This window comes from Denticeps clupeoides, chromosome 16 (assembly GCF_900700375.1).
Source record: "Denticeps clupeoides chromosome 16, fDenClu1.1, whole genome shotgun sequence".
In the NCBI taxonomy this organism is placed as follows: domain Eukaryota; kingdom Metazoa; phylum Chordata; class Actinopteri; order Clupeiformes; family Denticipitidae; genus Denticeps; species Denticeps clupeoides.
Window position 1 is genome coordinate 7392080 of NC_041722.1, and position 27126 is coordinate 7419205.

The 27126-nt window shown below is 42.3% G+C and overlaps 2 protein-coding genes and 1 long non-coding RNA gene across 8 annotated transcripts in view; 2 read left to right on the top strand and 1 right to left on the bottom strand.

Moving 5' to 3' along the window:
• LOC114766240 (MOB kinase activator 2-like) overlaps positions 1-3859 on the top strand; it is a 31407-nt gene extending 27548 nt beyond the window's left edge. For all 4 annotated transcript variants that reach the window (XM_028956910.1, XM_028956909.1, XM_028956907.1 and 1 more), the window contains 2 exons: positions 1628-1752; positions 2309-3859. In XM_028956910.1, coding sequence (XP_028812743.1) covers positions 1628-1752; positions 2309-2577 — 394 coding nt within the window. In that variant the 3' untranslated portion in view covers positions 2578-3859. The remainder of the gene's footprint in view (positions 1-1627; positions 1753-2308) is intronic.
• Positions 3860-16546: 12687 nt separating this feature from the next.
• The window catches only part of mrvi1 (murine retrovirus integration site 1 homolog), a 29309-nt gene continuing 18729 nt past the window's right edge, over positions 16547-27126 (top strand). Inside the window, exons 1-6 of one of the 3 annotated variants that reach the window (XM_028956714.1) lie at positions 16547-16984; positions 17191-17323; positions 19957-20048; positions 24750-24825; positions 24931-25021; positions 25372-25603. In XM_028956714.1, coding sequence (XP_028812547.1) covers positions 16808-16984; positions 17191-17323; positions 19957-20048; positions 24750-24825; positions 24931-25021; positions 25372-25603 — 801 coding nt within the window. In that variant the 5' untranslated portion in view covers positions 16547-16807. Of the gene's footprint in view, positions 16985-17190; positions 17324-19956; positions 20049-21005; positions 21115-24749; positions 24826-24930; positions 25022-25371; positions 25604-27126 lie in introns of those variants that run through there. The other 2 variants (XM_028956713.1, XM_028956715.1) reach the window with 2 other exon arrangements.
• On the bottom strand, positions 16871-17824 carry LOC114766101 (uncharacterized). The gene is made up of 3 exons (XR_003742745.1): positions 17728-17824; positions 17202-17310; positions 16871-16979 (listed from the first exon to the last, which is right to left on the bottom strand). It is a non-coding gene; the product is annotated as an uncharacterized LOC114766101 (long non-coding RNA).

A 27126-nucleotide genomic window follows, 5' to 3' on the forward strand; every position in this document is an offset into this window, starting at 1 on the left:
ATGTGAAGAATGTATGGAATCTGTGTAATCAGGCATGTTTGGTGATGAGGAATGGAGAGATACGGTGTTCCCTTGGCTCGACTCCAGACACCTTGTGCCTGTTGCTGCTCGTACACTAACTTGACTACATTATGGCTGTTTTTTTTTTCGCAGGCGTTATTCTGACCATGCTGACAATTTTGTCATCAACAGACAAATCTTCACCCTTGCTTGGTTCTATTGTTCTGCACGATGTCATCAACATATCTGTCTGGTCGCTGTGAATCGCTTGGAAGATTTCCTGTCACATCACATTTGGGCTTAATCAGATATTAAATTGAGTGGATATGGGTAATGTCTGGATAAAGCATTTTATAAAGGTTGAATTAGGTAGCTTTCTGTTTACATTCTGGTGGGGTCTGTAGGGTTCATTTGGGATTCTAGAACATTAACTCTGTGAACAGCACAAGCCGTCTTGGACCACGTGGACTCGGTGCATAGCCCTTTGTTTTCCTGCAGTTGGATTGGTGGTCTGGGGCATACGTGTTTTCAGAGAGGAAAGTTCAGTCGGAGAATGCAAGATTCTAGGACCGTGTCCATCTGGGTGCTGAAGGCCAACGGGAACTGGATAAGGCTCTGCTCTGATCTGTACCTCGGCTGTTGTCACTCTTAAACATCTTCAAGTCTGCACACTAACTGCCAATCATCCCTTTGAAGACATTTTCCCCAATTCAGGGCTAGTGTTACTTCCATCAATAAAACTACTGGCCACGTCACTGTAAGGGAGGTTTGTAGAGAGCCTCTGTTCATCTCCGGTGGTGGGTGGAGCATTGAGCATTGAGAACTTCCAGCCAGACCTTTACCTCCAGCTGCCGAGCCCCTTACCCAACACTGAAGGAATGCTGCTGACGCAGGCCCGCGGTGGTCCGATACCCCTGGTTAATGTGAGACTCTGGGCTATATTTAGGAGGCCAGATGTTCCACTGAATTCTGCCCAATCTCTGGGCTGCCGTGGCTTTACTCCTCCTCATGGCCTTTATTCCGTCCTTTGCTGTGTGATCAGGGAAATGACGTCCTTGTCTGCATCAGTAATTATGCACATTGTGGTAAACATCTTGGGAGAAATGTGGTTGCATTGATCATGGCTGAAATGACTTGAAAACTCCCTACACATGCCATAGACATTATGGCTCCATCAGGTGTCCCCTACATGCTTTTTAATGGTCTGTATTGGCACGGCCCATTATGGGAGTTGCTCTGGGATCTTTCAGGGATATCTCCAGACTTCAGTGTAATGGATGTTTCCTTGAATTGTGTAGGTAATGGTTTTATTTTTAGATTTGGACCCGGTACCTCAGTGTTCAGATGGACACTGTAGTGGGATTATCGTAATGGCTTGGCTGCCTGGTGTAACCCTAAACCCTTGATCTGGCATGGACTGTAAATACCTCGTGCTGCTAAATGATATGTTCAGGATGATGACTTCCAGTCTACACAAGCTAAGGGTGTGTGTGTGTGTGTGTGTGTGTGTGAGAGAGAGAGAGAGAGAGAGAGAGAGAGAGTACATGAGTGTTGAATCTGATAGTTCAGAAAGACATACAAATAAATGTTTTTAACAGATATTACTTCTCTGTTTTGGTTTCCTCAGAACCTACTACTGGTATGATGAGAAGGGGAAGAAAACCAAGTGCACAGCCCCACAGTATGTTGACTTTGTTATGAGTCTGGTCCAGAAGCTTGTGACTGACGAAGACATTTTTCCCACAAAATATGGTGAGTGGTGTCATACTGCCCTCTAGTGGGCATTAATCAAGAGAACGCTTTTTTTTTTTTAGAAAATTAAGTCAATTAACCATTTTTACAGAATTATTATCACCTATTGCCTGAATTGTGTGTTTGATTAGTTATTTGCAGTTTCCTCTTGAATCCAAAAGGAATTGCACTTTTTGTCCCAGAGATACAGCAAACTAATGATAAAATACATACATACATTTCAGCCACGCCCATGCTCATAAATGACAGTCTTCATAGACGAGCAGGGTCAGTCATGGCTGGGTGACGTGAATCAAAAGTGTTATGCTCTGTGCAATGTTGAGCTGGGAACTCTTGGGTCCTGCATTTGCGTGGATGTTACTTTAACACGTGCCACCTACCTGAACATAGTTGCAAGCTCAATCCTTCATATAAGTGTTATGCCTTGATTGCAGCGCCCTCTACAAAATTTGTTCAAGAATGGTTTGAGGAAGAACTTTGTGGTGTTTACCTCAAGACTTACCTGGTGCTCATCATTACTGCGTAACTGTTGAATAACTTTTTTCTCCACCCACAGGTAAGGAGTTCCCCAATGCCTTTGACACCCTGGTGAAGAAGATCTGCAAGTACCTTTTCCATGTTCTTGCCCACATCTACTGGGCCCACTACAGGGAGACAGTAGCAATGGACCTCCACGGACACTTGAACACACTTTACACTCATTTTATTGTATTTGTAAGGGAATTCAACCTGGTGGACCCTAAGGAGACGGTCATCATGGATGACTTGTCTGAAGTTCTCTGCGCACCCCTCCCTCCTGCACAGAACCATGTCACAGAGAGATGAAGTGTATGTGGTGGGGGGCTGGCATGACCTGCCGAGCCAGCAGGTGGGGTGCTACCCCAGGAAGGAGAGAAACGGACCCGGGCGGCCTCGAGGGCCAAGGGGGCTGTAGAGACCTTCCATAACCAGAAAATTGCAAATTTAGGAACATGGTAGCAGGGGGCAGTAGTGAGTCGGCGAGGAGCACTGCTCCACCCCCCTGCTGAGTCCATCCTGCTCACCTGCCCCATTGTATGTAGACAACCCCCCAGCCCAGCATTGACTATTTATTTATTTATTTCTTCTTCTTTTCTTTTCTTTTTTTTTCAATTTTATTTTGGTTTCTGGGGGGCATCTATCATAATTTTTAAATCTCCTGTCGTAGCGCTGTGGTCTTCTGTACTGAGAGATGGATTTCCCTTGTTTCCTGTGCGAGTGCTGGGATGGGGTTTTGGTGGGACCACCCGTGGTCCTTCTTCTCTACTGGGCTCCGCATGGAGCAACACCTCTTTCTTTTCACTTGCTTTGCTTTCGTTTTGGGGTAATAAGAACTCTTGCCCAATCGCCAGCGTACGAGGAGGCTCTTCTCTCTTTTGACCGATGTATGCACAGCACTGTTCCACCCAGAGGCCCGCCCCCACCCCACCCCTCTGAGAATGGCGAGTTGGGGGTCTATGGTCCGATATAGCTGGAAGGGGGGCTGGGGGAGGGGCGGTAACAGCACTGGTCATAAGTGCCAATATTTGGCCCCAAGGACAAGGACATTGGTATTGTCTGCAGATGGGAATGTTTAATACCAGAGAGCACCCAGGTCACTCTGCGGCCCAGATGTCTCAGCCACAAGGCAGGGAGAGGTTGTTTTGTGAATTCAGGAAAGTGTTGCCATTCATTCAAGGCGATTCATATAATGGAGTGGATGTGTGTGTGTGTATGTGTGCGTTTACTCTCGTTCATGGAAATTACTCAATATTTAATGGAAAATAATATACATAGATCTGAGCGAAGTCTGCACAAAACTAACTACATGGATGTATAATCCCCAGAGAGAGAGAAAGAGAGAGAGAGCAAGTAAGCAACAGAGATTTAAGGCTGCATCACTGTACAAAGAGTCACTAATTAGGTCCTCATCTGGTTCAAACGATTAAAAACTCTTTTCCTTATTTATTTTTATTATTTTAGTTTTGACATTTGCAGGGTTCTTCAGTTCTGGCTTTTATTTTTTTATGTTTTTAATAATACATAAGTTAAAAGCAATTTCATATTTTACGCTCTGCAAGTTATAACCTAATAAAAGATTTAAAATGTTGTGGCTGTGTGCTTCTTATGGGAAATGCTTGGTGTGCATTTGGGTGGGTAACAAATAAGCAAGCAAAGATTTTTACATTCTACCATGTACCTTGTTCTCCCTTACATATTTTCAAATGTGTCCTTTTACCTGAAGATAAAACACCAATTCAGTATTGCATTGTACCACATGATTTCATAGGACATGTAAAAGCACCATATATGGTCATGATGCAGTGAATCACATTTGTGGGCCAATTCATAAGGAAAACGTTATAATGCCCGAGAGTCTTTGCACTTTCTCGCCTAAGGATGTGCTGCACTTGTGCTCCAGTGACCTACGTTTCCCCAGTCCTTCTGAGCCTTTTCAGGAGCCTACTTCATCCCCAGATGACATCTTAAAAAGCATTTGTTTTTTTTTTATTGTGAATTTATATATAATATAATAATTTAATATATTCATTGCAGCATCCAAGTTGTTGAATAGCGATATTTCTTTTTAGCTATTAAGCAAATAGTAAGAGACCCAGACCAGCCATTGACTTTCAGACAACTTGGGTAAATTTTTTTTGTTTTCTTTGAATTAAACAATCCTGCCTGGATATAATTTCTTGGTGGAGTGCACATTCATGGATAGTGACTCTTTGTGTAATCAATTTGAATGGGGAATTTTGCACATTAGCTAGTTGTGGGATTATTTTATATTAAAATGATTTTTATCTAAGTAATTAATCATTTGTCCACTAAAATGTCAATAGCATCTCCTGGTGTCAGACTGTAATAAATATTACAGTCCGACACCAGGAGGTGCTATTGACATTTTAGTATGTTTTTTTTCAATAGGAAGAGGGTCATGTGACACATCAAATTTATTGGTAAGAAATGGTGTGCTTGGTTTTAATGTAAATTTATTCTTTCATGAGTTCATGAGTATTCTTTCATAAGTTCAATGTCACCAACCATTCCCATTTTATTAAGCTGTACCCATATAAATGGCCCACCCTGTACTTGAAGTTCCCAATGAGCACAGTGGCCTCCATCATCCGTGAGTGGAAGACGTTCAAAACCACCAGGACTCTTTCTAGAGCTGGCTGGCCACCTAAACTAAGAAATCAGGGAGGTGACCAAGAACCCGATGGTCACTCTGTCAGAGCTCCCGAGGTCTCAGTGGACAGAAGGGAACCTTCTAGAAAGACAACCACCTCTGCGACAATCAGGCCTGTATGGTAGAGTGGCAGGATGGAAGCCACTTCTAGTATAAGGAACCTGGTACATGGTGTAAATGCCAGGCATCATCCAGAGCGCTCTTGAACTCTATTGTTCATCTTTCAGCAGGACAACGACCCTAAACACACAGCCAAGATGTTAAAAGAGTGGCTTCAGGAGAGCTCTGTGAATGTCCTTGGGTGACCCAGCCTGAGCCCAGACTTGAATCCAATTGAACATCTCTGGAGAGATCTTAAAATGTCTGCGCACCGATGCTTCCAACCTGATGGAGCTTGAGAGGTGCTGCAAAGACGAATGGGCCAAACTGGACAAGGATAGGTGTGCCAAGCTTGTGGCGTCATATACAAACAGACTTGAGGCTGTAATTGCTGTCAAAGGGGCATAGACAAAGTATTAAGCAAAGGCTGTGTGAATACCTATGTATGTGTGTAAAAAATACCTATGTATTTAATAAATTTGCCAAAAGAAATTCTTCATTTTGGGGTGTGGTGTGTGTGCGTGTAGAATTCTGAGGGAAATTTTAATTTAATCAATTTTAGATTAATAAATCAAAATGTGGAAAAAGTGATGTGCTGTACATATATACACAATTCTTAAGCAGCCTCATAGCACGATACTGCACCAAACCACAGATACCAACCTGACCTACGGCACAAGAAAACCCTCATTACTATTCTCCCCCTCTAAATACACCCCACCATCATCCCACAATCTCATTTTTTTTTTTTGAGGATGTGTGACTTGGTAAAAGATTGTATGTGTCTAAACGTATGTGAGCACAGAGCAGCTGGGTGGTAGTAGCCTAGTGGGTAATAAACTCGCCTATGAACCACCAAGTCCCACTTACTACCATTGTGTTCGTGAGCAAGACACTTAACCCTAAGTTGCTCCAGGGGGAGACTGTCCCTGTAACTACTGATTGCAAGTCGCTCTGGATAAGTAGATGTGTGGTTGGTCTGTCTTTCTGCAGGTGCCGTCACAAACCCCTTACAGGAGATATATCTAGTGAAAATATCAAGTTTCATGGCACCTATTTGCAGTAAGAAGCTGGTGGGGTGGTGTGGGGGTGGGAGTTTTTATATATCTCAATATGATGAACACAATAGAGCATCCAGAACTGTTTTCCAAGAGCTGTTTTCTCAAGAGTTTCTGTTTCTAAAACCTTGTGATCATGTGACTCATCATTTGTATTTCTTCTTTAGGGACCGTGAGGTTAAGATCCTGTATGTTGCCATGGAGTTCTGTGTTGGTGGCTCCCTCTGTGATCTTTATGAACACTGCAGCAACATCCAGTGTGTGGTTTCTTCTCCTGTGTATTTAGGGCGGCATTTCATGTTTTGCATTGTTGTCTGGACAGATTTTGCCGGCACGTTCAATGAGGAGGATGTGGGAGGTCTTGCAGGTAACAAGGTACAGGTACTGGACCACTGTTGCACAAATGTACCACTCTAACCACGTTTTTCTGTACCAGTTGTACAATGCCACAGTCTGCTGCTCTTTCTGTTTGTTCTCTCCGAGTCACTGAATCAAGCGCCCAGACCACCTCCAGAGTCCAATGATGAAACCTCCAGAGGGATCCTGGTTCCTTGCAATAAGCCGCTGATGAGACTAGTCCACATATCCTCCACCACCGTAATGGCTAAAGCTTCAGGGATCTTCAAATAGACCAGTAGCATTATAATGGACATGCAATGTACACCCTGACACTGGACTGAACAACTAATCTGCACTGTCCAGTACCTCCAAATGGGGACAGATGCTCTATACTACACTTTGGACTTGTTGGACTTTTTTTTTTTTCCTAGGACAAATCATCACCAATCCTGCACCCTGTCCCTCTCTGTCACTCCTTCCCAAGGTTTCTTCTTTTCTTTTTTACTCTATCCTACTCTCTCCACTTTGTGGAGTTTTTTTCTTGTGTGCAGAAGGGTCAAGTGTGGGGGGTGTCAACTGTAGGGCCTGTCAAAGCCCATTGAGACATGTATGTGATTATGGGCTATATATTATTATAATTATTATTATTATAAGAAATAAAGGTTGTTGTTGTTTTTGTTACAGGTAACAGCACGACTCCACACACACACACACACACACACACACACACACACACACACACACATATACTTGATACTTTTGCAGATTTGTATGTGATGTACTTCCTGTTTGCGTCCACTAGGGGCTGAAGTATCTCCGTGGAAAGAACATTCTCCACCGTGAGATAATAGTCACGACACCAAACACAATCTATAAGTTATCAGACTTCTTAACTGTCTCATCTGAAAGAGGAGAGCACAGGTACAGTACAGGCCAAAACTATGAATGAACACATGTGGAGTTATGTACTTAACAAAAAAAGGCGAAATAACTGAAAACATGTTTTATATTCTAGTTTATTTGCTCTGATTACTGCTTTGTACACTCTTGGCATTCTCTCGATGAGCTTCAAGAGGTCGTCACCTGAAATGGTTTTCCAACAGTCTTGAAGGAGTTCCCAGAGGTGTTTAGCACTTGTTGGTCCCTTTGCCTTCACTCTGCGGTCCAGCTCACCTCAAACCATCTCAATTGGGTTCAGGTCCGGTGACTGTGAAGGTCAGGTCTCCACTTTTTGTTAAGTACATAACTCCACATGTGTTCATTCATAGTTTTGACGCCTTCAGTGAGAATCTGCCAATGTAAATGGTCATGAAAATAAAGAAAACACATTGAATGAGAAGGTGTGTCCAAACTGTTGACCTGTACTGTATATTTACCAATAACAGCTTTTATTACAAGCTTACTCTTATATCTAACCTGTGAGTGTCTGTATGTTGGTCCACAGGGAGAGAACATCCTGCTGATGTTGATCTGATCTGATGACCTGCAATAAACACAGTTCATAATAACAGTTCATAGAAAAATGCCACATGCATAATAAGTGCTTACATGAATAAATATATATCCAAAAAATATCCTTTATATTTGTGCCTGTGCATGCAAATATGAAGCCAGACCGACAAGAAAAAGTGTGTGTGACCCATCGCCGGGGGTTGCCAGAAAGAGCTTTTTTTTTTTGGTTTTGACTGCTTATAGATCGTTCGGAGCTTCTTCTGCATTATCTTTTTTGGCCGTTATTAGGCCCGCAGCCAAGGCCCTGAATGACCTTAGGTGAGTCCCAGGGTCACCTGGTATCCCCTGTGCAGAATACTACAAGCACAACACACTGTACAGGCTGCAGCCATACGTGCTGGGGCCGCAAAGGCTTTTCTTGCCTGTATGTGCTCATATGCTCTAACAACTCTATGTATGCTTATCTGCCTTGTGATTTATAGTGCTGAGGGAGCTCATAATGTCTAAGCGTCTAGGCATGATGCTTGAAGGGGCTTTTTAAGCTTATTGTGTTGAAGGAGCCATGTGTGTGATTTTGTTAAGTACATAACTCCACATGTGTTCGGTGGTAGTAGACTAGTGAGTAACACTTAACCCTAAGTCACTCCAGGGAGACTGTCCCTGTAACTACTGATTGTAAGTCGCTCTGGATAAGGGCGTCTGATTAATGCTGCAAATGTACTAAATGTACTAATGTAGTAATGTACTAATGGAGAAATTAGTTTTTTCTATCTCATTTGGGGACCATGAACAGACAATGACTGGTGTAATTGTGGAGTTTCAATGGAAACGTGAACAGGTGCTGTGCATTATGGGGGTGTGGCTGGTGTAGGGTGACGGCGGTCAAGCGGGAGTGCGTGTGTGTGACGTCTTGGAGCAGGGGCGGTGCCGGGTGGCACAGTGTGGGGATATGAGCCTTCGCCACCCTCTGCTGCCTCTGAAGGCCCTTCAGCTCCCAAACAGGCATTTACCATCCTGTTACACCACACAAGTGCAACTACAAGAAGCAGATTGCACATTACACAATAATAGTTTAAAATAATAAAATTAGTAATAATTAAGTTCTGAAACCAATAAATTTTTTTAAAAAAAAAGCAGCAGACATGCTGGTGTCAACGTGTACAGCCCTTAACTCTGGTTTTGTTTTGATTGCAGACGTGAATTGTTCTTTTGTTCTAAGCAGTTTTTATTACGTAGGTAATTATTTATTTTTAATTTCATTTTACAATTTCCTACAAGGCTTGAATTTTGTACAAACAGGACAGGGCAAGATGTGGAATCATGATCAATGTTATGCAGATCATTTGATATGCTAAATGGCCGAATCTTAATTGAAGGCTCCATTATGGCGTAATTGTGTTGCGCTGTCAGCCTGTGTTACTGTGAGGGGGCTGGTCATGTCATCTGGTTTTGATGTGAGTAGCTGAGGTGCTCAGAACAGGCAATGCTCTTTCAAGATGAGGCTAAGGCTGTTCACAGCAGCACTGTGATATACTTGCTCTGTTTTTATATTTTGTCTCATGTTCTTTTTCTGATAAGTTATCCAGGGCCTCAAAAGAATTTTTGATTATCTTGGTAAGTCATTTTGTTTCTTGTTCTTCTGTGACCACAGAAAGTGTCTATTATGTAGTAATCTATTTTCCTGTATGGACACTTTTAACATTCCAGCTCTGTGTAGAGTGGAAATTGTCCTGTTATAATATTTACAATTTTCCATATATTATCAGCCATTTTGTATGATGCCATTTCATATCAGTTTCAACTTTCAGATAGGCCACAAGTGATGGCGAGCTCACAAGATCAATACTGAACTCTTCTAGAGATGGCTTTGCCTAGGACAGTGAGAGGAGGCCATGGTGAGTGATTGGATAAATCCTGTAAAACTCAGTACTCATATGACAGTCTTTCCGTTGATTCGGGCATCTGCACCAATCCAAACCAGATGGCTTTCAGCAGCGAATGTAAGCAAATTACATATTTTTACATAATTACATGTTGCAGGTTCTACATATGGCTGCTGTGAGAAAGATAGCAGGGATCAAGCACTGGAAACAAACAGCCTGTCTGAGGAAGAGCTGCTCAATATCACTTTTGAGACCTGTGGCCACACAAACAGAGGTACATTTGACTTCAATAATGAGGGAAAAAAAATACAAAGCCTCCATCATGCCACTTCATGGCATCTGCTTTCCGCAGGAGAGGTGCTGGCCTCAGCTGTCCTTCAGTGCCTCCAGGCCATGACAGGCCAGAGCTCTGACCAGGACCAACTGACCGTCCTCCACCACATGCTGGACCCTGAGGGGCGAGACCCCCCGGTTAGTAAAGAGACCTTCCACTCCACCATGCGGAAGTGGATCGCCCAATGCAGGCAGGATGGGTGAGAATTATCTAAACCTAACAGGCTTGTCCTAAATATTGAATGCTACTCATATTCCAAACACATTATGGAAATGCTAATGGAAGCAAATTTTACTTTAGCCACTTTTTACTGAAAATGTATTCTGTGATTTACCTCTTTATTTTAAAGATATTGATGCCTGCTTGTATGGACAGATGCAGTTTAGATATTTATTCATTCTGGTGACAAGTTGAAGTAATTTATGTGACTGGAGGTAAGAGGTCTTCAGGAAATACATGGTCACCCAAGAACAAAAAAAAGGTCAGCACATCTGCAAGGACACAAGTATGATCCAGCACTTCTGCTCGATCGGTTCTACACGTGTGCACGCTTGCACAATAGAAAAATTGAAAACTACAGACTCATTTGCTGAAGCCAGTTGGTTTGATCCCTCGAATAGACTTGGCTGAAATAACAATGCTTTTATTTAAAAAGGAACAAATAAATGTTTATTTTTGGAGCAATGAATTTAAATTTAAATCAACCTGAACCCATTCATTTTCAAGTTCGTATGAATGAAACCAGTTCTATTTGGCGTGAACTTGCACGACTCCGAACATGGGTAACTAAACTGGAATATATGAGAACTCCATTAAGACATGAGGAAATATTGGAGCAGCATATCCAGGTCTTTTTTTCCAGGCACATCCCTGTGGGATAATACCAGCGCACATTTTTTCTGTATTACCAGTAGATAACAAATCAGATGGCCAGTAGCCTTGATTTGTCTTAAGATTAAGAATAGTACTTCATGAAGTGCCTGGCAACAAATGTTTCACGGCAGACAATTTGGGCATTAATAGTGTAAAACTATTATGAGAATATTTCATTATTCTGCTCATGCCTGAGTTTTCTATGCAAAAAGGTCACAGCCCTGACACCAAGTATGCTTCATGTCTTCTAGGATGCTGGAGGACAGAATTCCTACAAGTGGTAACTATCAATGTCGTATGCTACCATTTAGAAAGTGTTAGGACAGATGAACTCAGTGTGTGTGTGTGTGTGTGTGTGTGTGTGTGTGTTACAATGCAGGCCCTGAATATACACAACCTGATGCTGAAACATCTGTTCCAGAAAGAAACGAATGCCACTGGTTAGTGACATTATTTCCTGTTTACTGTAAATACTCTATAAATCTTTTTGTCTACTGTGTGACTCTTGGCTGTATTTTGAGCTATTGGGAACTGGGCATGTTTCCACAAACACTAGTTTGCAAATAAAGTGCTGATATTATGGATTGGTTGTGGGCGCTGGCACTCCTGTGTACCCTGTTTTTTTCCATATCGGTAACCAGCAATTCAAATTGGATAATGCTCCTTTCATTTTCTTACACTTCATCTAGCAGCTAAAACGTGGAAGTCAATAGCAGCAGAACAGACTCAGGCATATCTAACGTCAGCTACACTAATGAAGGAGGAGATGGGGCCGTGGACACCACATTTTTTACATTACTTAAACATTTTAAGTTACTTTTCCTATTAACTACTACTTGTGTAACTACAGTGATCCCAGTGAGGTCCAGGCTCTGCTTTTGGAGCTGAGGCACGCACATGGAAGGCTCAGAGAGCAGAACTCCAGCCTCATGAAGACCATTTCGCAGACTGAGGACCTCAACCTGCAGCTAACAGTAGAAATGACAGACCTACAGACTCGTCTGGCCAGGTATGCAGTTATGTGTGAATGCATATGTGTATTAGTATGTAGGCATTTAAAGCTTATGCTTATTCTATATGTTTTTTTGTGTTTGTGTTTAGTGCCGAGCTGACTACAATGACAGTTCACTCACTTTCAGAAGAACTGGACAATGCCAGACAATCCCTAAAAGAGAGTCAGGAGAAGATGGCATCTGCCCAGGCTTTGAAATTTAATGTGGTACAGCAATTTGCCTGTATTAACTGGTCTGTTTCAGCTAGAGAATGAATTTTGTGGATCGGTTGGTTAGGTTTCCCTGCAGCAAGTAATCTTCTGGCTCAACGTGAAAATGTCAGGTTATGTGTATAACCCCTGTTCCCTGAGGAAGACGAATGAGGTACAGCACAAGAACAATTGGGATTGGGATAACCATGCCTCTGCTTGCCCACACTTTTAATTATGCCTATCATGCTCCATCAGGCAGGATATGGGGCAACAGGGGGAGGAGCCACGCCCCCAATAAAACCACCTGTTGCATCTCCTCTCAATTTAGAACCGCTCTTCGCTGAGCGAAGCAGCGCCAGGGCGGGGCAACATAGTGTTGTTCCTCATTCTTCTTCCTCAGGGAACAGAGGTTATAACCTGACATTCCCTTTCAATTATTTTACTCAGTATTCACACAAGACGTATGGGACATATATACATGCCCTGCCCGGCAGAACTTGATTAGCAATAATGTTTATGCAGGCATTACCCAAAATCACATCTGTATGAAGTAGCATTGCAATGTGATCCCAAAGTAAGTGATGCCACCAACATCCCAGTCATCCATAGAAGCCATAGATAATAATCAGACCAGGCCATCCATTGCTCCATTTCTTTGGCAGTGGATTCTGGTCAGCATGGGTTGCACAGCTCCTTATGCAACAATCTGTGATGCCAGCCTGTGTTCCCATTGGCCACTAATGACCACTCTTGGAAGGTCCAGGTCCAAGACCAAGATCATGCCATAGATGCCAAGATCATGTAGTTTTAACTAAGCTATGACCTGTCCAGCTATCAAAGTGAAATCCCAATTTATTTTTTCAACCTTCAAAGACAAAATGTTCACATCCTGCCAAATATCCACTCACTTATGCCACAGAAAACATTAATCATCAACCTCACTTCACCTTCATTATTAATATGCTGAATGGTGTATGCTATTAGAAGTTCCATAAACAGACATAATTAAGTCTGATGTGGTTGTGTAGAGCATGTTCATTCATATAAATATTTGCCTGTTTTGTCTCCACTCTAGGTAAAAGAAAGTCAACGTCTGAAACTTCATATTAAAATCATTGAAGATAAGGTATTATTTACAATAGTAAATAGATTACATTTCAAACATATACTTAAATTATTGTTTAATCACCATCCACCAATCTGTGTAGCCAATATGTTTCCTTGATGTGTCTTATCAGATGTCTTATCAGAAAAAAAACATAATATTTGACAAGTGATCATGGTCTAAACTGTGAGTGAGTCCGTTCACCTGTCCTTCATCCCTCTTGTTATCCAGATAGTCTATGCCACAGTACAGTCCCTGACAAAAGTCTTGTTGCTTGTGTAATGTAGGCTCCAGACAGACATTTATATTCTGTTATCAGTGAATGAAATCTAGCTTGTTGCTCCTGCACTAAAGTCATTATATTCATTATAGTCATTATATTGATAATGTTACATATACCATATAGACCAGGTTGAACTGGTATTATGTGTGCAGAATGAAAAGCTCACCTTGGAGAAGAGCTGTGCTGAGAACCACATCTCTAATCTGAGGAAAGCCTATAGTGAAACCAGGGTAAGAATTAAGATCTTCCAACACTGCTCCCCACTCGAAAGGAGATAATCCATCTTTTACGCATTTTTTGCAACAGGAAGAACTTGATGAAGCTCTTTTCACAGTTACAGTAAGAGAGAAGGAGATAGTTAAGGTGGGAATTATATGTACAGTATCACACACATGTATCACATATATCTCATACATAAGAACTGTTATAATTAATTAGGCTTTTATCTGTTGTTGTTTTTTTTAAGAAAAATATGCTGATAGACAAGCTGAAAAAATCCCATTCAGAGAACTTCAAAATTATTCAGGTACTTTCTTTTTCTGTCGATTGAGACTACTGGCAATGGTGCTTGTTTGGTTGTGAGCTCGGTTTGACATTTTGCATGAAACATTAAATAATCGTTTGCAGTTGCAGCAATCATTCAGTTTGCTGTTGCCCAGTTACACTTTGTTCAAAAAGTTGCCCTGGAAAGTAGCTATACAGTATGACCTTGAGAGGAATGCGATTCATGGCAGTGAATCGCATTAAACTGCAGTGTTAATGTTCCTTTGATTGTCTGTGTTTTGTTGTTGTTGTGTTAAAGGGGTTGCAGACAGAGTTGCAAAAATTAAGGGGGCATCACTGGCAAAAAAACAGGTAAATCTAATTATTGAGCCTACTCAGTAATAAGAGATATAAAACTAATACAACCCAGGCATTTGTTTTACTTGATAATGATTTAGGTTATGGTTCCGTCAGTTTGAATTAAAACAGAGTTTTTGTTGTGCTGGTCTGGGGTTCCTTCCGGTTCACCTTCTGGCGGCCTGGCGGACTAGTGGTGGCCATGACCCTTATTCAATTTTCCACATACATTTCATTGTGACTTTGTGGATTTTGTGATATGCAATTGCAACCAATCCCTATTAATTTCGTACAACTCCTGGAGGGACTTATTTTCCTCAACTCTTTCTCCTAAAACATAATTTCTTCTCTAACTCAATTCCTAAGCAAAGGGATTCAGTCACCTTCTCAGTTTTGATTTTATTGTACTGGCTCTCTTTGATTCTCGGTTATATCAGAGCTGACAGGCAGTCTGTAGGTCTCCGTCAACCTCTCAAGGGAAGTGAGAGCATATCCAACCATAATTCCTTATTCCAGGAGATCCAGGACATTCAGATGGTAACTATTTACTGTTTCATTAACTTCGTACAATTAGTTTATGTGTAAATATGAGTCAAAATTCTATGTTATCGGTTTCACATTCAAATGATTTTTTTGTGTAAATATGAGTCAAAATTCTATGTTATCGTGCATATTTTGCCCAAGATAAAGGTTTGAGGTTATATTCTGCAAAGAGATGCTTATTTTTTGTATCTGCCTTAAGATATTTATTGAAGAATTGTGTGGTGCAGTTCGGGAAAGCAGAATACAGCATTGTGTCACATCAAAATAACTTTTCTGGACAGACTGGGGCTCTAGATGAAGGTGTAAGCCCGCTGTGCGGAGCCCTGTCTTCCATGCACATTATTCACCGGATCAAGTCTCCTGACATTGACCAACAGCTTCACGCACAACTAAGCGACAAGGTGAGGATCAAAATTCTCTTGTCATTTCCCACTTTTCCCTTGAATTGTGTATAAACAGGCACGGACGAAAAGGGTTTCCTGAAAAAATAAGCGAATACAATACAAGTGCAGCAAACAGAAAAACCCAAACTAAAAATTCAATTCATACAGTGGTATTTTACAGAGAATTGTGAAGAATTGGAATATGATGAAAACACATTACCAACCCAGGAGGGAAAGGGTTTGCGCATTTTTTTAATTAATCATGATTTCATTTCGGCAATCAAATGACACACCTAAAAGTGAACAAGTGAAAGTGAAGTGAAACACTGCCCAGGGTGCAGTGTGTGGGGATGGTGCTTTGCTCAGTGCAGATCGGGATTCGAACCCCCCTATAATGCACCTACTAAAGATAATGAGTGTTTCAGTAGTGTCCACTCCCTATCAGGATTCCCTATACAGAACACCTGACATCCCATTGCTGTGCAGATATCAGACTTGTGGCCTGTGACAGAAGCTAAATATAAAAACGATGGCCACCTCACAGTGGCGTCACATTTACAGTAGCTCGTGGTAGGATATAAAGTCCCAGGTTCGAGCCCCACTTACCATTGTGTCCCTGAGCAGGACACTTCACTTAAAAATAAAAAGATATCTTTCTCCAGCAATTACAGTAAAGTACACTGAGGCTTATTTTATAATGCTCATGAACAATTAAAAACAAAGACTACTTATTTAATGCATGAATGTGACAAACTGCTTGAATACACAGTATACTGCACAGTACAACATTGTTATGATATCACATAGTAGAGACCTGTTCCATTATATTTGCTGACCAAGCTTGATCCAACTCCTTAGGATTCTGTAGACAGCTGTCATTCTGAGACTTTGGAGAGGAGTTCCAAGCAACAGCTCATGAGTTTGTAAGCATCCATTTCAAATTTGTCACTGTGAACAACAGCTGATATGTTCACTAGATGTGAGAATGTCAAAACATGTGTGTGTGTGTGTGTGTGTGTGTGTGTGTGTCCATGGGTCTGTAATTCAACTTCAGGCTGTGCTGTTCCAGGCTCAGAGAATTGGATGCTCATGCTCAGTTGGATGAGCAGGGGTGCCGTTCTTCTGTTGTCAGCAGATGGTGCTGCCAGGCTGGCAAGGGACATAGAGCCACCTTCAGGTGGGAGGATCCTCAGCGAGGCCAGGCTGAGGCCAACGCAGGGCCCAGAATTTGGCAGTTTCAGGGACCTGTCGGAGTGGTCCCTCAGCTGAACTCTGACCCGGACAAAAAGGCTGATTATGCTGAAAAAAAAACACAAACCTGGGAGGAGGAAGTGCTGAGGAGCAGAGAAGTGTGTAATGTGGCAGTAACTGCAGATGTGCAAGTGCCCGTGCAGGACACAGAAGCCCAAACGGAGCCTGACGGCAGGGATGCAGCCGACCTGACACAGCCCTTCAGGAGAGTGGAGGCCATGGTGGCTCAGGCCCTGCAGGCGGCCCAACTCATCCGAGAGGGAGAAAGGAGAGTAATGGAGGTACGGGAGAAGATGGAGGCCATCGGCCAACGAGTGGAGAGTGCACTAAGCCGCGTGGTCCACTCAGACAGCCAGCTGGGCATGTTGAAGGCCAAGATGCATGTCAGCACTGAGGTAGGATAATTACAATGATGAAGAAAAATGAATAAATATTATGTTCATAGCAGTTGAACCCATCAAAAAGTTATTAGCCTAATTGCGATCAAATGGACCTGATAAAGGTACAACTTCACATAACATCTGAATGAGAACCAAAAATGAAACAAACCAAAATATTTCCATGCTTCTTGACCAAATTGTAAAAAATACTTTCTGTTAAGGCTAAAGGTACCTGCACACAGTCAGACATGTTCGATCACCAGCACTCTGGAGGCAGCTACAGAAAGACCAGTCCACCTGTACAGGAGCCGGTGGTTGAAAGCTGGACGTCCTCTCGAAGCCTCAGAGTAAATGGTACAGTATTCTTAAATGTAAACTGGTTTATTAAATGTTCTGTCACTTACACATACACGTGGCCTAATATTCCTTTGTGCCACGATTCTTCTAAATCTTAGAAGATTCTTCTTGATGCCTTAAAACTTGAGTAAACCAGGATTCTTCTTGATGCCTTAAAATTGCCATTGCCAACAAAATGTCCGGCCACACCACAATGTAATTATTATTATCAACGCTTATTATCATTTAATTGAGTCATTATTTGGAAGGTCATAGGTCTGAAACAGGACATCTGGGTAAAAAGAGACCATGGCTCTGTTCAAACGTACACCTTTCATGTATAGATTAATTCACTTTCTCCAGGAGAGAGATCTCTCTGGTCCATCCCATTGTTTAAACACGAAAATCTCTGAAGAGCTTACCTCCACAAAGGTGACAGTGATGTCCATAGATGTTCCCCAGGTTCAGGATTTTCTTAAAGTCCTGCTTCCATTGCTGAACATCAAGGTAGGATCTTGCTTAATGCAGACTGAGGTGGGTAAATACCTCTCCAGAAAACCTTGAAGACCTCCTTTTGCCATTGCTTCTACAAAAGCCAACAGCCAATAACCAATGGACTAAATCTTGGCACCGCCCTGGTTGGCTGCCTACTGCACCCGCATAACTGAATCCACTATTGAGCTTGTTCAGGCTTGATGATGACTGTTATGGCCAATCTGTGCACATCAATTCAGGTTAATTCATTGCTCAAGTTTAGATAAGATTACACAGAATGTAGGAAAGTAAGTAAGATAGAATGTCTTAAAGATGTACAAGCATCTTTCAGAGTGAACTATTTAATTTCTTGATTATTTATATACATCATATATCTTCTGTTACTAAGAATGATTGAGTGCTGTTGATTCACATGTAATCACATATATTCAATTAATAGTAAATAACTATAAGAAAAAAAACAGTATGGATATTTTATTGCCATATTATCACCCCATCTAAAGAGAAGCCATCTAAAGAGAATGTGATACACAGCAGCACAGCACACAGTGAAATTTGGGGGCAGCCATGACAGGCGCCCGGGGAGCAGTGTGTGGGGACGGTGCTTTGCTCAGTGGCACCTCAGTGGCACCTTGACAGATCGGGATTCGAACCGGCAACCTTCTGATTACGGGGCCGCTTCCTTAACCGCTAGGCCACCACTGCCCCTGAGGTCTAAAACGCATGATAAGCAAGAACTAAACAAAAATGTTACAAAATGTCAGAACAAAAGTGATGACAAAACCGTTTACTGTAACTGTTTACTTCCTTGTGAGTGAGTTATATTCAATAATGGATTGTAAATTTGCTAGGACAACTTTTTCCGTTCCCTCTGCTAACATGAAGTCTGTTTAGTTATTTAGTTCAAAATATCTAAATGGCCATAAATATTGGTTGTATTGGCTGTAGACTTTACATCAAATCATCAAAATAGAGTCCTTTGATTCAAGATGTAATCTCAATTCCTCTTTTTAAAAAGAGAAAGGCTTCATGGCGATAGCAGACTAACTGTGTTTTATGGTGTGATATTCAAAGTAGTGCATGGCCAGAAACAGTTTGCATCTTCTTCTTCCTGTTCAGTCCTAAGGGACCCTGATGGCCTCTGTCCAAGAGTCTTGTCTCACAGGACAGGCTGTCCACATTTTAGCTCAGGGAGACACAGAAGGCAAACATTTCTTTTGGACACTTTTTATTCAGGAAGGAAGAGCTTAGTCTTGTAGCCAATTGAAGTTACTTATCCTTTTTTATAGAATGTAAGTCACTATTAGAAGTCAGAAGAGTGTTGAATGTTGTTTCTTTAAATAAAATGTCAGATTGTAAATGTCAATCTGCTTGATGTCAATAATTAGCACATGACCCCGGCAGCTGCCAGCAGCATGAGGTTGTTTGTGAATTTTTATTTGTTAACCAAATGGAAGGCCGTACAACGGTTACCCTATTACCACTGTACAGTACTGTCAGTGTATATAAGACCATTGAAAGGAGAAGTCCTACTAAATGACAGGGAAACACTTCTCTGACCCTTACCAGTGTATCACTGCATTTATTTATTTATTTTTACTTTTTGAAGAGTGGGCCATTGCAATAACGTTGGGCCTTTATGTCATGTTGTCTACTATTCAGGGACAGAAATGTTGCATTATCTCACCCAGTGCTTTCATGTATGTCAGCATCAGGCAACATGGAAATGGTTGCCAGGTTGTTGTTGCCAGTAGAGATGGAGACAGGTTGAGTGGGCAGCTTGGGAGGGTAGCCAGGAACCTCTTTCTCTGACCTTGGACTGTGGCTGTGGAGTTGCTGTCAGGTTGTTTGTTTTAGACTGGTATTCTGTGATGCTCTACTGTTAGCTTGTCCTGCATCAGATGCTCATGAAGGTGGATCTGTGGCATTAAACAAATGAGGAATGGCAAAAGCTCTGCCAAGCCGGTTTTGGCTTGTGTCTGGGTGCCTTAAATCCATTAAATAAAATCCGCACACACAATTGTAGTGTGTGTGACCTTTGCATGTATTTAAGGGTGGCTGTGCATGGTCAAACATGTGTACAGTTGAGTTTGTGTATGTGTGCTTTGTGCCTGTGTGCTTATGTGAATTTCAAAACCTCTCGATTTGCACGACAGACCGAGGGCATGCAAATGAAGACGGTCTCTCTGGTTTTGTTGGAGCAGATGATATTTCTGACCACAAAGGATCTGAGACCGGCAGTGCACAGGTAGGAACTTTCATTTTCCTCCCCATAAACAAATTCACTCCAGATATGTGTAAAATCAGTATTTAACTGATGTATTATATATGTTTTTTCAATCTGCATTACACACATGAGGAATCAATATTATAATAAAATCTTCTTTACGCACTAAAACGAAGGACTTACTGATTCTAACACTTGCCTTGCTGACTTGCCATAAACATTCAAGATCCAGTAGTTCTTTACATTCTGTACACTCTTGCCTGTACCATGTTTTAAATTATTCAGAAAATGTTGTACTCCAAAATATCAAGTGTGCCACTAATTTGCTGTGACGTTACTTTATCTGGTATGTCAGAGATGAATTTTTTTGAGAAATGACTTTTTTACTTGTCATGTGTTTTGTTGCACACCCTGTCCTGGTGCTCTAACAGTCTTATACTGCACTGTAAAGTATAGTAAAACATGTTTTTTCCCCAAATTTCCCCAAGGAGCAAAACATAATAGTTTCTCTTTGAAAACTTGCTTGAACTTCCAGGTGCCCTTAACCGAAGACATTTGCTTTCCGTGTGAATCCTAGTGATGGGTAGACCCAGTGAACAGGGCACTGGAGGATGTTTTTGTCAGCTGACTCACTCCGGCAGCTCTCAGTGTTTGTCTGTGTTTGGATCTGTGGAATGACTGCTTATGTTCTGGGTGAAGGCATGAAGTGCACGCGCACACACACACACACACACACACACACACACACACACACACAATGCACACTAAAAACTGGGAAATAGAAAATGCAAATAGTAAATCGTGCCACACGGTTCAACCGTAACTCGCTCTGCAAGTGAGTGAACGTGCACAAACGCGCGCACGCACGCACACACACACACACACAGACACAGCATTAGCAGCTCACATATGCTAGAGAAGCCTTCTCCTTAAATGGTCAAAGCTCCCAGGAGCCAGAGTGAGGCTGCTTGAGAACGGGGCAGAGGAGCGGCGGCGGTGGGAGGCCGGTGACGGTTTAGAGCGCTCGCTCGGCTGTGCTGCGCCGTCTTCTGTGTCAGGCCAACTGCGACAGTACTCCACTCTTTGGGTGAGCTTTTTGCCTTTTTGTCGTTGTTGTTGTCACTGTTGGACCACGCAGCAGTGCCACTTGAGTAAAGTGTGAACATGTGATGAGGGGTCCGACTTGAGTTTTTGTCATCTGCATGTTTACGTTTGAGGAACATCATTGGTAGGTTATCATCATCATCATCATCATCATCATCGCTGTGACGTCTCAGTTTGATGCTTATTGTTAATTGTCTTTTGAGGATGTTGATCAGTTTGGAAATGTCCTCTGACTAGACGATTTTGGGTGGCTTTGGCTATGATTCTTAGCTGTGTTCTTATGTTCTAAGTTTGTAAGTGGACCAGTTTTGGTTTAGCTCATCTTCTCACTTCTTTTCTCTTTTCTCACACTCTCTCCATTTCCTGCTCCATCGTAGGAAAAGCCACCACTTCCTCCAGCCACTGTGCTTGCTGAGCTTCGCACAACCAAATTTTAAACAAATCTGGCACGTTGGTTGAGTTATGTAACGGACCAAAGACGGGGCTGGATGGGGGGAGGCGTTTCTTCATTTCTCTCGTGAATGGCAGAGAGGGGCCTGCAGTACACGCAAAATCTAACCACCACATGACCCCTGACCCCGTCATGTCCAGTACAGAATTTATTTTCCTATCAGAGCTGACCTCCCCTTTTGTGACGACAGGATGAGAGCCGCTAAATACAGCTGGATTTCATCGCTTAGCAAGGCACAGTGAGGGAGGCGGAATGGTACGGACAGGGTCTCTTAATCAGGGAGATTGAATTACCCTGCAGTATTTATCTCATTGTGCAGGTCTGTCCACAGCAGCAACACACACACACAGAGTCACACCCCCCGGGGATGGTCATCTGGGTCAGGTGGATATACAATGCTGCTCCCACTGACCTAAACTGTCACTTGTATACATGATCACCACCCAGATGGGACAAGGTCTTACACTCATTATTAGACACATGGATGGTTAGGCGTTTGGTTCAAGTCGGCTGTTTATTGTGATGGGATGATATGGGCTATTGCATCCAGGCTTTTTAAATGATTTCATTTATTCTTGGTGTGCCAGGACCTCTGGGTCCAGTAACAGCTTCTTTGGTTTATTTTTAGGGTGGCAGGTGATGCATTTGCATCATGTAAAACTGAGTGTGTTGGATTACCATGGGGCTGATGTGAGACATTATCAATTCAAATGAATTTGTGCGTCATTAAGGCTGCTGAGGCTCAGTCTGACAGGGTGGTTAATATCTTCCTGTTTGATATGCCAAGAATTCTTTATGAATTCTATATGAATGGGGCAGTGGTAGCCTAGCGGTTAAGGAAGCCGGATCGAATCCAGATCCGCCAAGGTGCCTCTGAGGTGCCACTGAGCAAAGCACCGTCCCCACACACTGCTCCCTGGGTGCCTGTCACGGCTGCCCACTGCTCACTAAGGGTGATGGTTAAATACAGAGGACACCTTTCATTGTGTCACCGTGTGCTGTGCTGCAGTGTATCACAAAGACAATCACTTCACTTTCACTTTTCACTTTCAACAGGTTCTTTCTTTCTGTCACTATACCTGGTGAAGTGTTTTGGTTTCCTGTGACTTTCCTGCAGCATCTAAAACAGACGTTTGCAGCATCTCACGGTATGAAGGGAAAAGCTCTGTCATATACTGAACAGAAACAGAGACCAGATTTTTGCATACCAGCAAATACAGCATACCAGTTAAATACAGCCAGCAAATGGTGTAGCAATGTCCCTGTGCTTCGGAGAACTTCTTCTGTCAACATATATGTTGCTGTCCCTGGTCAACATATTTTAGCCTGGGGGACCTGAAAGTGAAATTCTGTGCTGTAGCTCTGTAATATTGCAAATTAAGGGGGAACAGAAAGTACAGATATGACTTTGTCCTTTGGTAGGGATTTAACAATAACATGCTGGTAGGGAGAGCTGCATGGTTAGAAATCTCATTTCACTGAAAGAATTCTCTGAGCTTAGTGTCGTGACACTAAAAAAAAAATAGTAAACCAAATAATAAACCTTAGCTGTCCTTTGATTAAATGTGTCTTTTCTCATTACAGTATTTTTTTAATTTGCTCTTTTAAACTAAGATGTCTAATTTATGCTTATGACTAAATATTCTTTACTATAATCTACAAACAGCAAGTTTGTTTGGTTTATTCGGATTATATTAGGTGTGACCATTTTTTCACTGTACCTACCTGTAGCTCATTGTCTACTGACACAGAGACTGAATCAATTAAAATGTGAAAGACCTTACAGTACATACAGTGCTCTGAACCCACTGAAATGGGTATTTTTTTAGCTTTATTTATCAGATGCCCTCTTTACTCCCTGCACCATTCATGGTGTTGGTTCATTGTCTGTACCGCTGCCTGTTCCTTCCTGAATCCATCCTCATTCCTTGCCAATGGATGCATGTACAGTCATGGCCAAAGGTTTTAAGATTGACACAAATACTGGTTTATGGCAATTTGCATATACTCCAAAATGTTATGGACTGAGATCAGATTAATTGCAAAGCCCCTCTTTGCCATGAAAATAAACTTAATCCCCAAAAAAAGCATTTCTACTGCATTTCAGCCCTGCCACCAAAGGATCTGCTGAGATCATTTCAGTTATCCTATCGTTAACACAAGTGAAAGTGTTGACCGGCACAAGGCTGGAGACCATTCTTTCATGTCATGAGTTAGAATAGAAGACTGGACGCTTTAAAAGGAGGGTGATGCGTGAAATCCTTGTTCTTCCTCTGTTAACCATTGTTATTGGTGAGGAAACACATGCAATCATCACTGGGTTGCATAAAAAGGGCTTCACAGGCAAGGATATTTCTGCTACCAAGATTGCACCTAAATCAACCATTTATCAGATTACTTCAAGGAGAGAAGTTCAAGTGTTGTGAAGAAGGCTTCATTGTGGCCAAGAAAGTCCAGCAAGCGCCAGAAAGACGATTCAGCTGCATGATCGGGGTGCCACCAGTGCAGAGCTTGCTCAGGAACGGCAGCAGGCAGGTGTGAGTACATCTGCATGCATAGTGAGGCGAAGACTTTTGGAAAATGGGCTGGTGGCAAAGGAGCCACTTCTCTCCAAGAAAAACATCAAGGACGGACTGATATTCTGCAGAAAGTATAGGGATTGGACTGCTGAGGACTGGGGTAAAGTCATTTTCTCTGATGAAGCCCCACTTTTGAATATTTGGGGCATCTGGAAAAATTATGGTCCAGAGAAGAAAATGTGAGCCCCACCATCAGTCCTGTCTCGGGCGAACAGTAAAGCATCCTGAGACCATTCATGTGTGAGGCTGCTTCTCATCCAAGGGAGTGGTCTCACTTCATTCAATGTACACATTTCTGCACAGCACTGACCACAAAGCATTTCTATGTGCAACCATACTGTATTTTTTATTTCTAATTACAGTTTTGTCTTTAAAATACCTCTTCTCACAAAATATAAGCATGAGTGGCGTAATAACTGCCATAGAGTTTCTGTAATAGTAGTTTTACAATCTACATTAGCATACGAAAGTCCCAAAAGTCCAGCTGGTTGGTTTAAATCAAATCCTGGTCAGGATTTGTACTTTTTTCCCACCTCTGCCTATTTGCTGCTGTGAATTATTGATTATGTTCATGTCACTCACATTTAGGTTAATGGCAGCGGGCAGACCCCCCTGCCCTTAGCTGACCTCAGCCCAGGCCACGGCTCTCCAGAGTCACCTTTAGGTAACCGGGTCGAGCATGTGCTTTGTTCTTTGAAGTGTTTGTTGTACTTGGCTTGGCTGTTTGGTTGAGAGTTCTCCCGATTTCTCCGTCACTCCCTCGTGTCAGAATTCCCTTCTGAAGGCCTAGCAGTTGAGACAGCATCCGTGCCGGCGGAACCTCGGCCCACATCCGCGGCCTGTCGGGATCATGTGGCAGGGTGAGTGTTTACATTCCTCGCCATCTCTGTTGAGGATGTGTGTTTATGTGGGACTCTTGGGCACGCGCGGTGATTCACACTAGGTGAGACTGTGCAGGAGTGGCGGGTGTTTATACTGTCACCTCAGAGTGCCTGAATAAATGGAGCACTCCAGAGGTTCCTGCCGAAGCGTCTGTCAAAGGACTGCTCTAAGTGTAGCATTACACACATGTGTTTTGTGGCTAATGGAACAGGAAATGGCTTTGCTAAGAGTTGCTGCACGTCTTTTTACTGATCTGTGGGTACTTGTGTGATTCATTTCTGAAATTTTATACGGTGCAAAGAGATGATGATGTTTTACCCCGACACAGGTCTGAAGCCTTAGGCTGTTTCAACTACGATCAATCACAGGAAAGAGGGCAGAGCCAACCCCCTGAGGACCGTGATACTGGACACCCTGAAGCCCTAGAGCTCCTGTCTCACAACTGTCCTGATACAGGGACAACCCGGGGGTCAGATTGTGAGGAGCGTGAGAGGAGTCAAGCTGGGGTCAGTGGGAGGAGCCACGTTTCAGATCGACAACACAGCTTTTGTACAGAGCAGGTAAGCAGTAATTTTGTCCACATGAAACCACAGCCCCTCAGGTTTACGGACAATATTTGTACAATGGAAAGTAAAGGTTTAAAAAATTAAGAAATTAAGAACTTTTCACAAAGCATTACACCAGCAGGAATTAAACTGGTCAGTAATTTTGACTGAGTGAGCAGTATTTTAAATAGACCCATCTCTGGTCATATCATTCTGATTTAATATCCATTAATATTTTTATTTCATGTGACAAGCTACTGCTGAATGACATTGTTCAGGATCAGCTGGATCAGAGATTAACTATTTCCTCATGACATAAATAAATGGCTCAGTCCATGGGTGTTATATTAGCAGGATCCAACAAGCCTAAAATAAAGGAGTCAGGCCCACAGAGACTGCTTTTGTACAGGGCCCACAGCCACTCCTGGCTCAGGGAGAACAAATCAACCTGGCCGGTGCCTGTATATCATGGTATAAATTTCCTCAAGTTGTAGAGAATTATGTACAGCGGGGAGGCTGAGAGAAAAGGGAGAGAGTTCTTCATTAAATACATTTCATTCCATGTACCTCCCCTGAGGCTGGACTTTTGTTTGGGTGCAGCCAGTCCCTCACGTGCCCACATGTCCCTCATGACGGGGAGGTCCCTGGCAGGGTGGACACCTAGACTTGCCAGTAATGCTTTCCATTTAAGGAGCGCATGAATCTGTCCACAGTCATTTCCCACAGAGCCTCGGCACTCAGGCTGCCCCAACTCCAGCAGGGAGTGAGCGATGACTATTAAAGGCCGGCTGTCCGGCCCAGAGGACAGGCAGGAAGGCAGAAATGGGAAATATAAAGACTACATCCTGAGAGGATTTTAGGGAGAATTCGAATTCACACCATTTTATTTGGTCTTTCCCTCATTGGGGTGATGGGCTCACATATATTATTATGGTCCACACAATGTCAAAATGTAATACTTACATTAATGATTCTAATTTTGATTAAAATGTGAGTACTCATAATGTATTCTGATAAATATTGATCAGTAGTATGACCATAATTTGATTTCTTTGTTTCCTCCATAATTAGAACTCCGCAGACTGCACAGGCATATCCTGGCAAAGATTCAAGTGTTCATAGTTCATCCTGTCTGAACACATGAGAACAAATTGATGTCCCTGTTTCTCTTTCATGTTATTATGAAATTTAAATACTTCCTTTAATGATTGGTATATATGTGAGATTTCTTTGGTAAAATGGTTATGGACCTTTAGGAATGGACTTAATTTGAAATGCTAGTTTTCTTCCTTATGGAATTGGAAACCTCCTTTAAATGCTGTTTACATCCATGTTTCACAGTGGTCCAGAAATAACCTTTTTGTTAGTCTTAGTGAAGATAAAGTGAAGTATGGATGTAATGGAGGTAGGAATGCATTCCCCTGGGAGCACTCTAACAAGCTCTTATCCAGGCTTCCTCCACTCTGAAAAAACAGTGCTATTTGTTCCAAACCTTGTAAAGGCAGCCCTGCATGGATGATCATGAACCTTTGTATTCA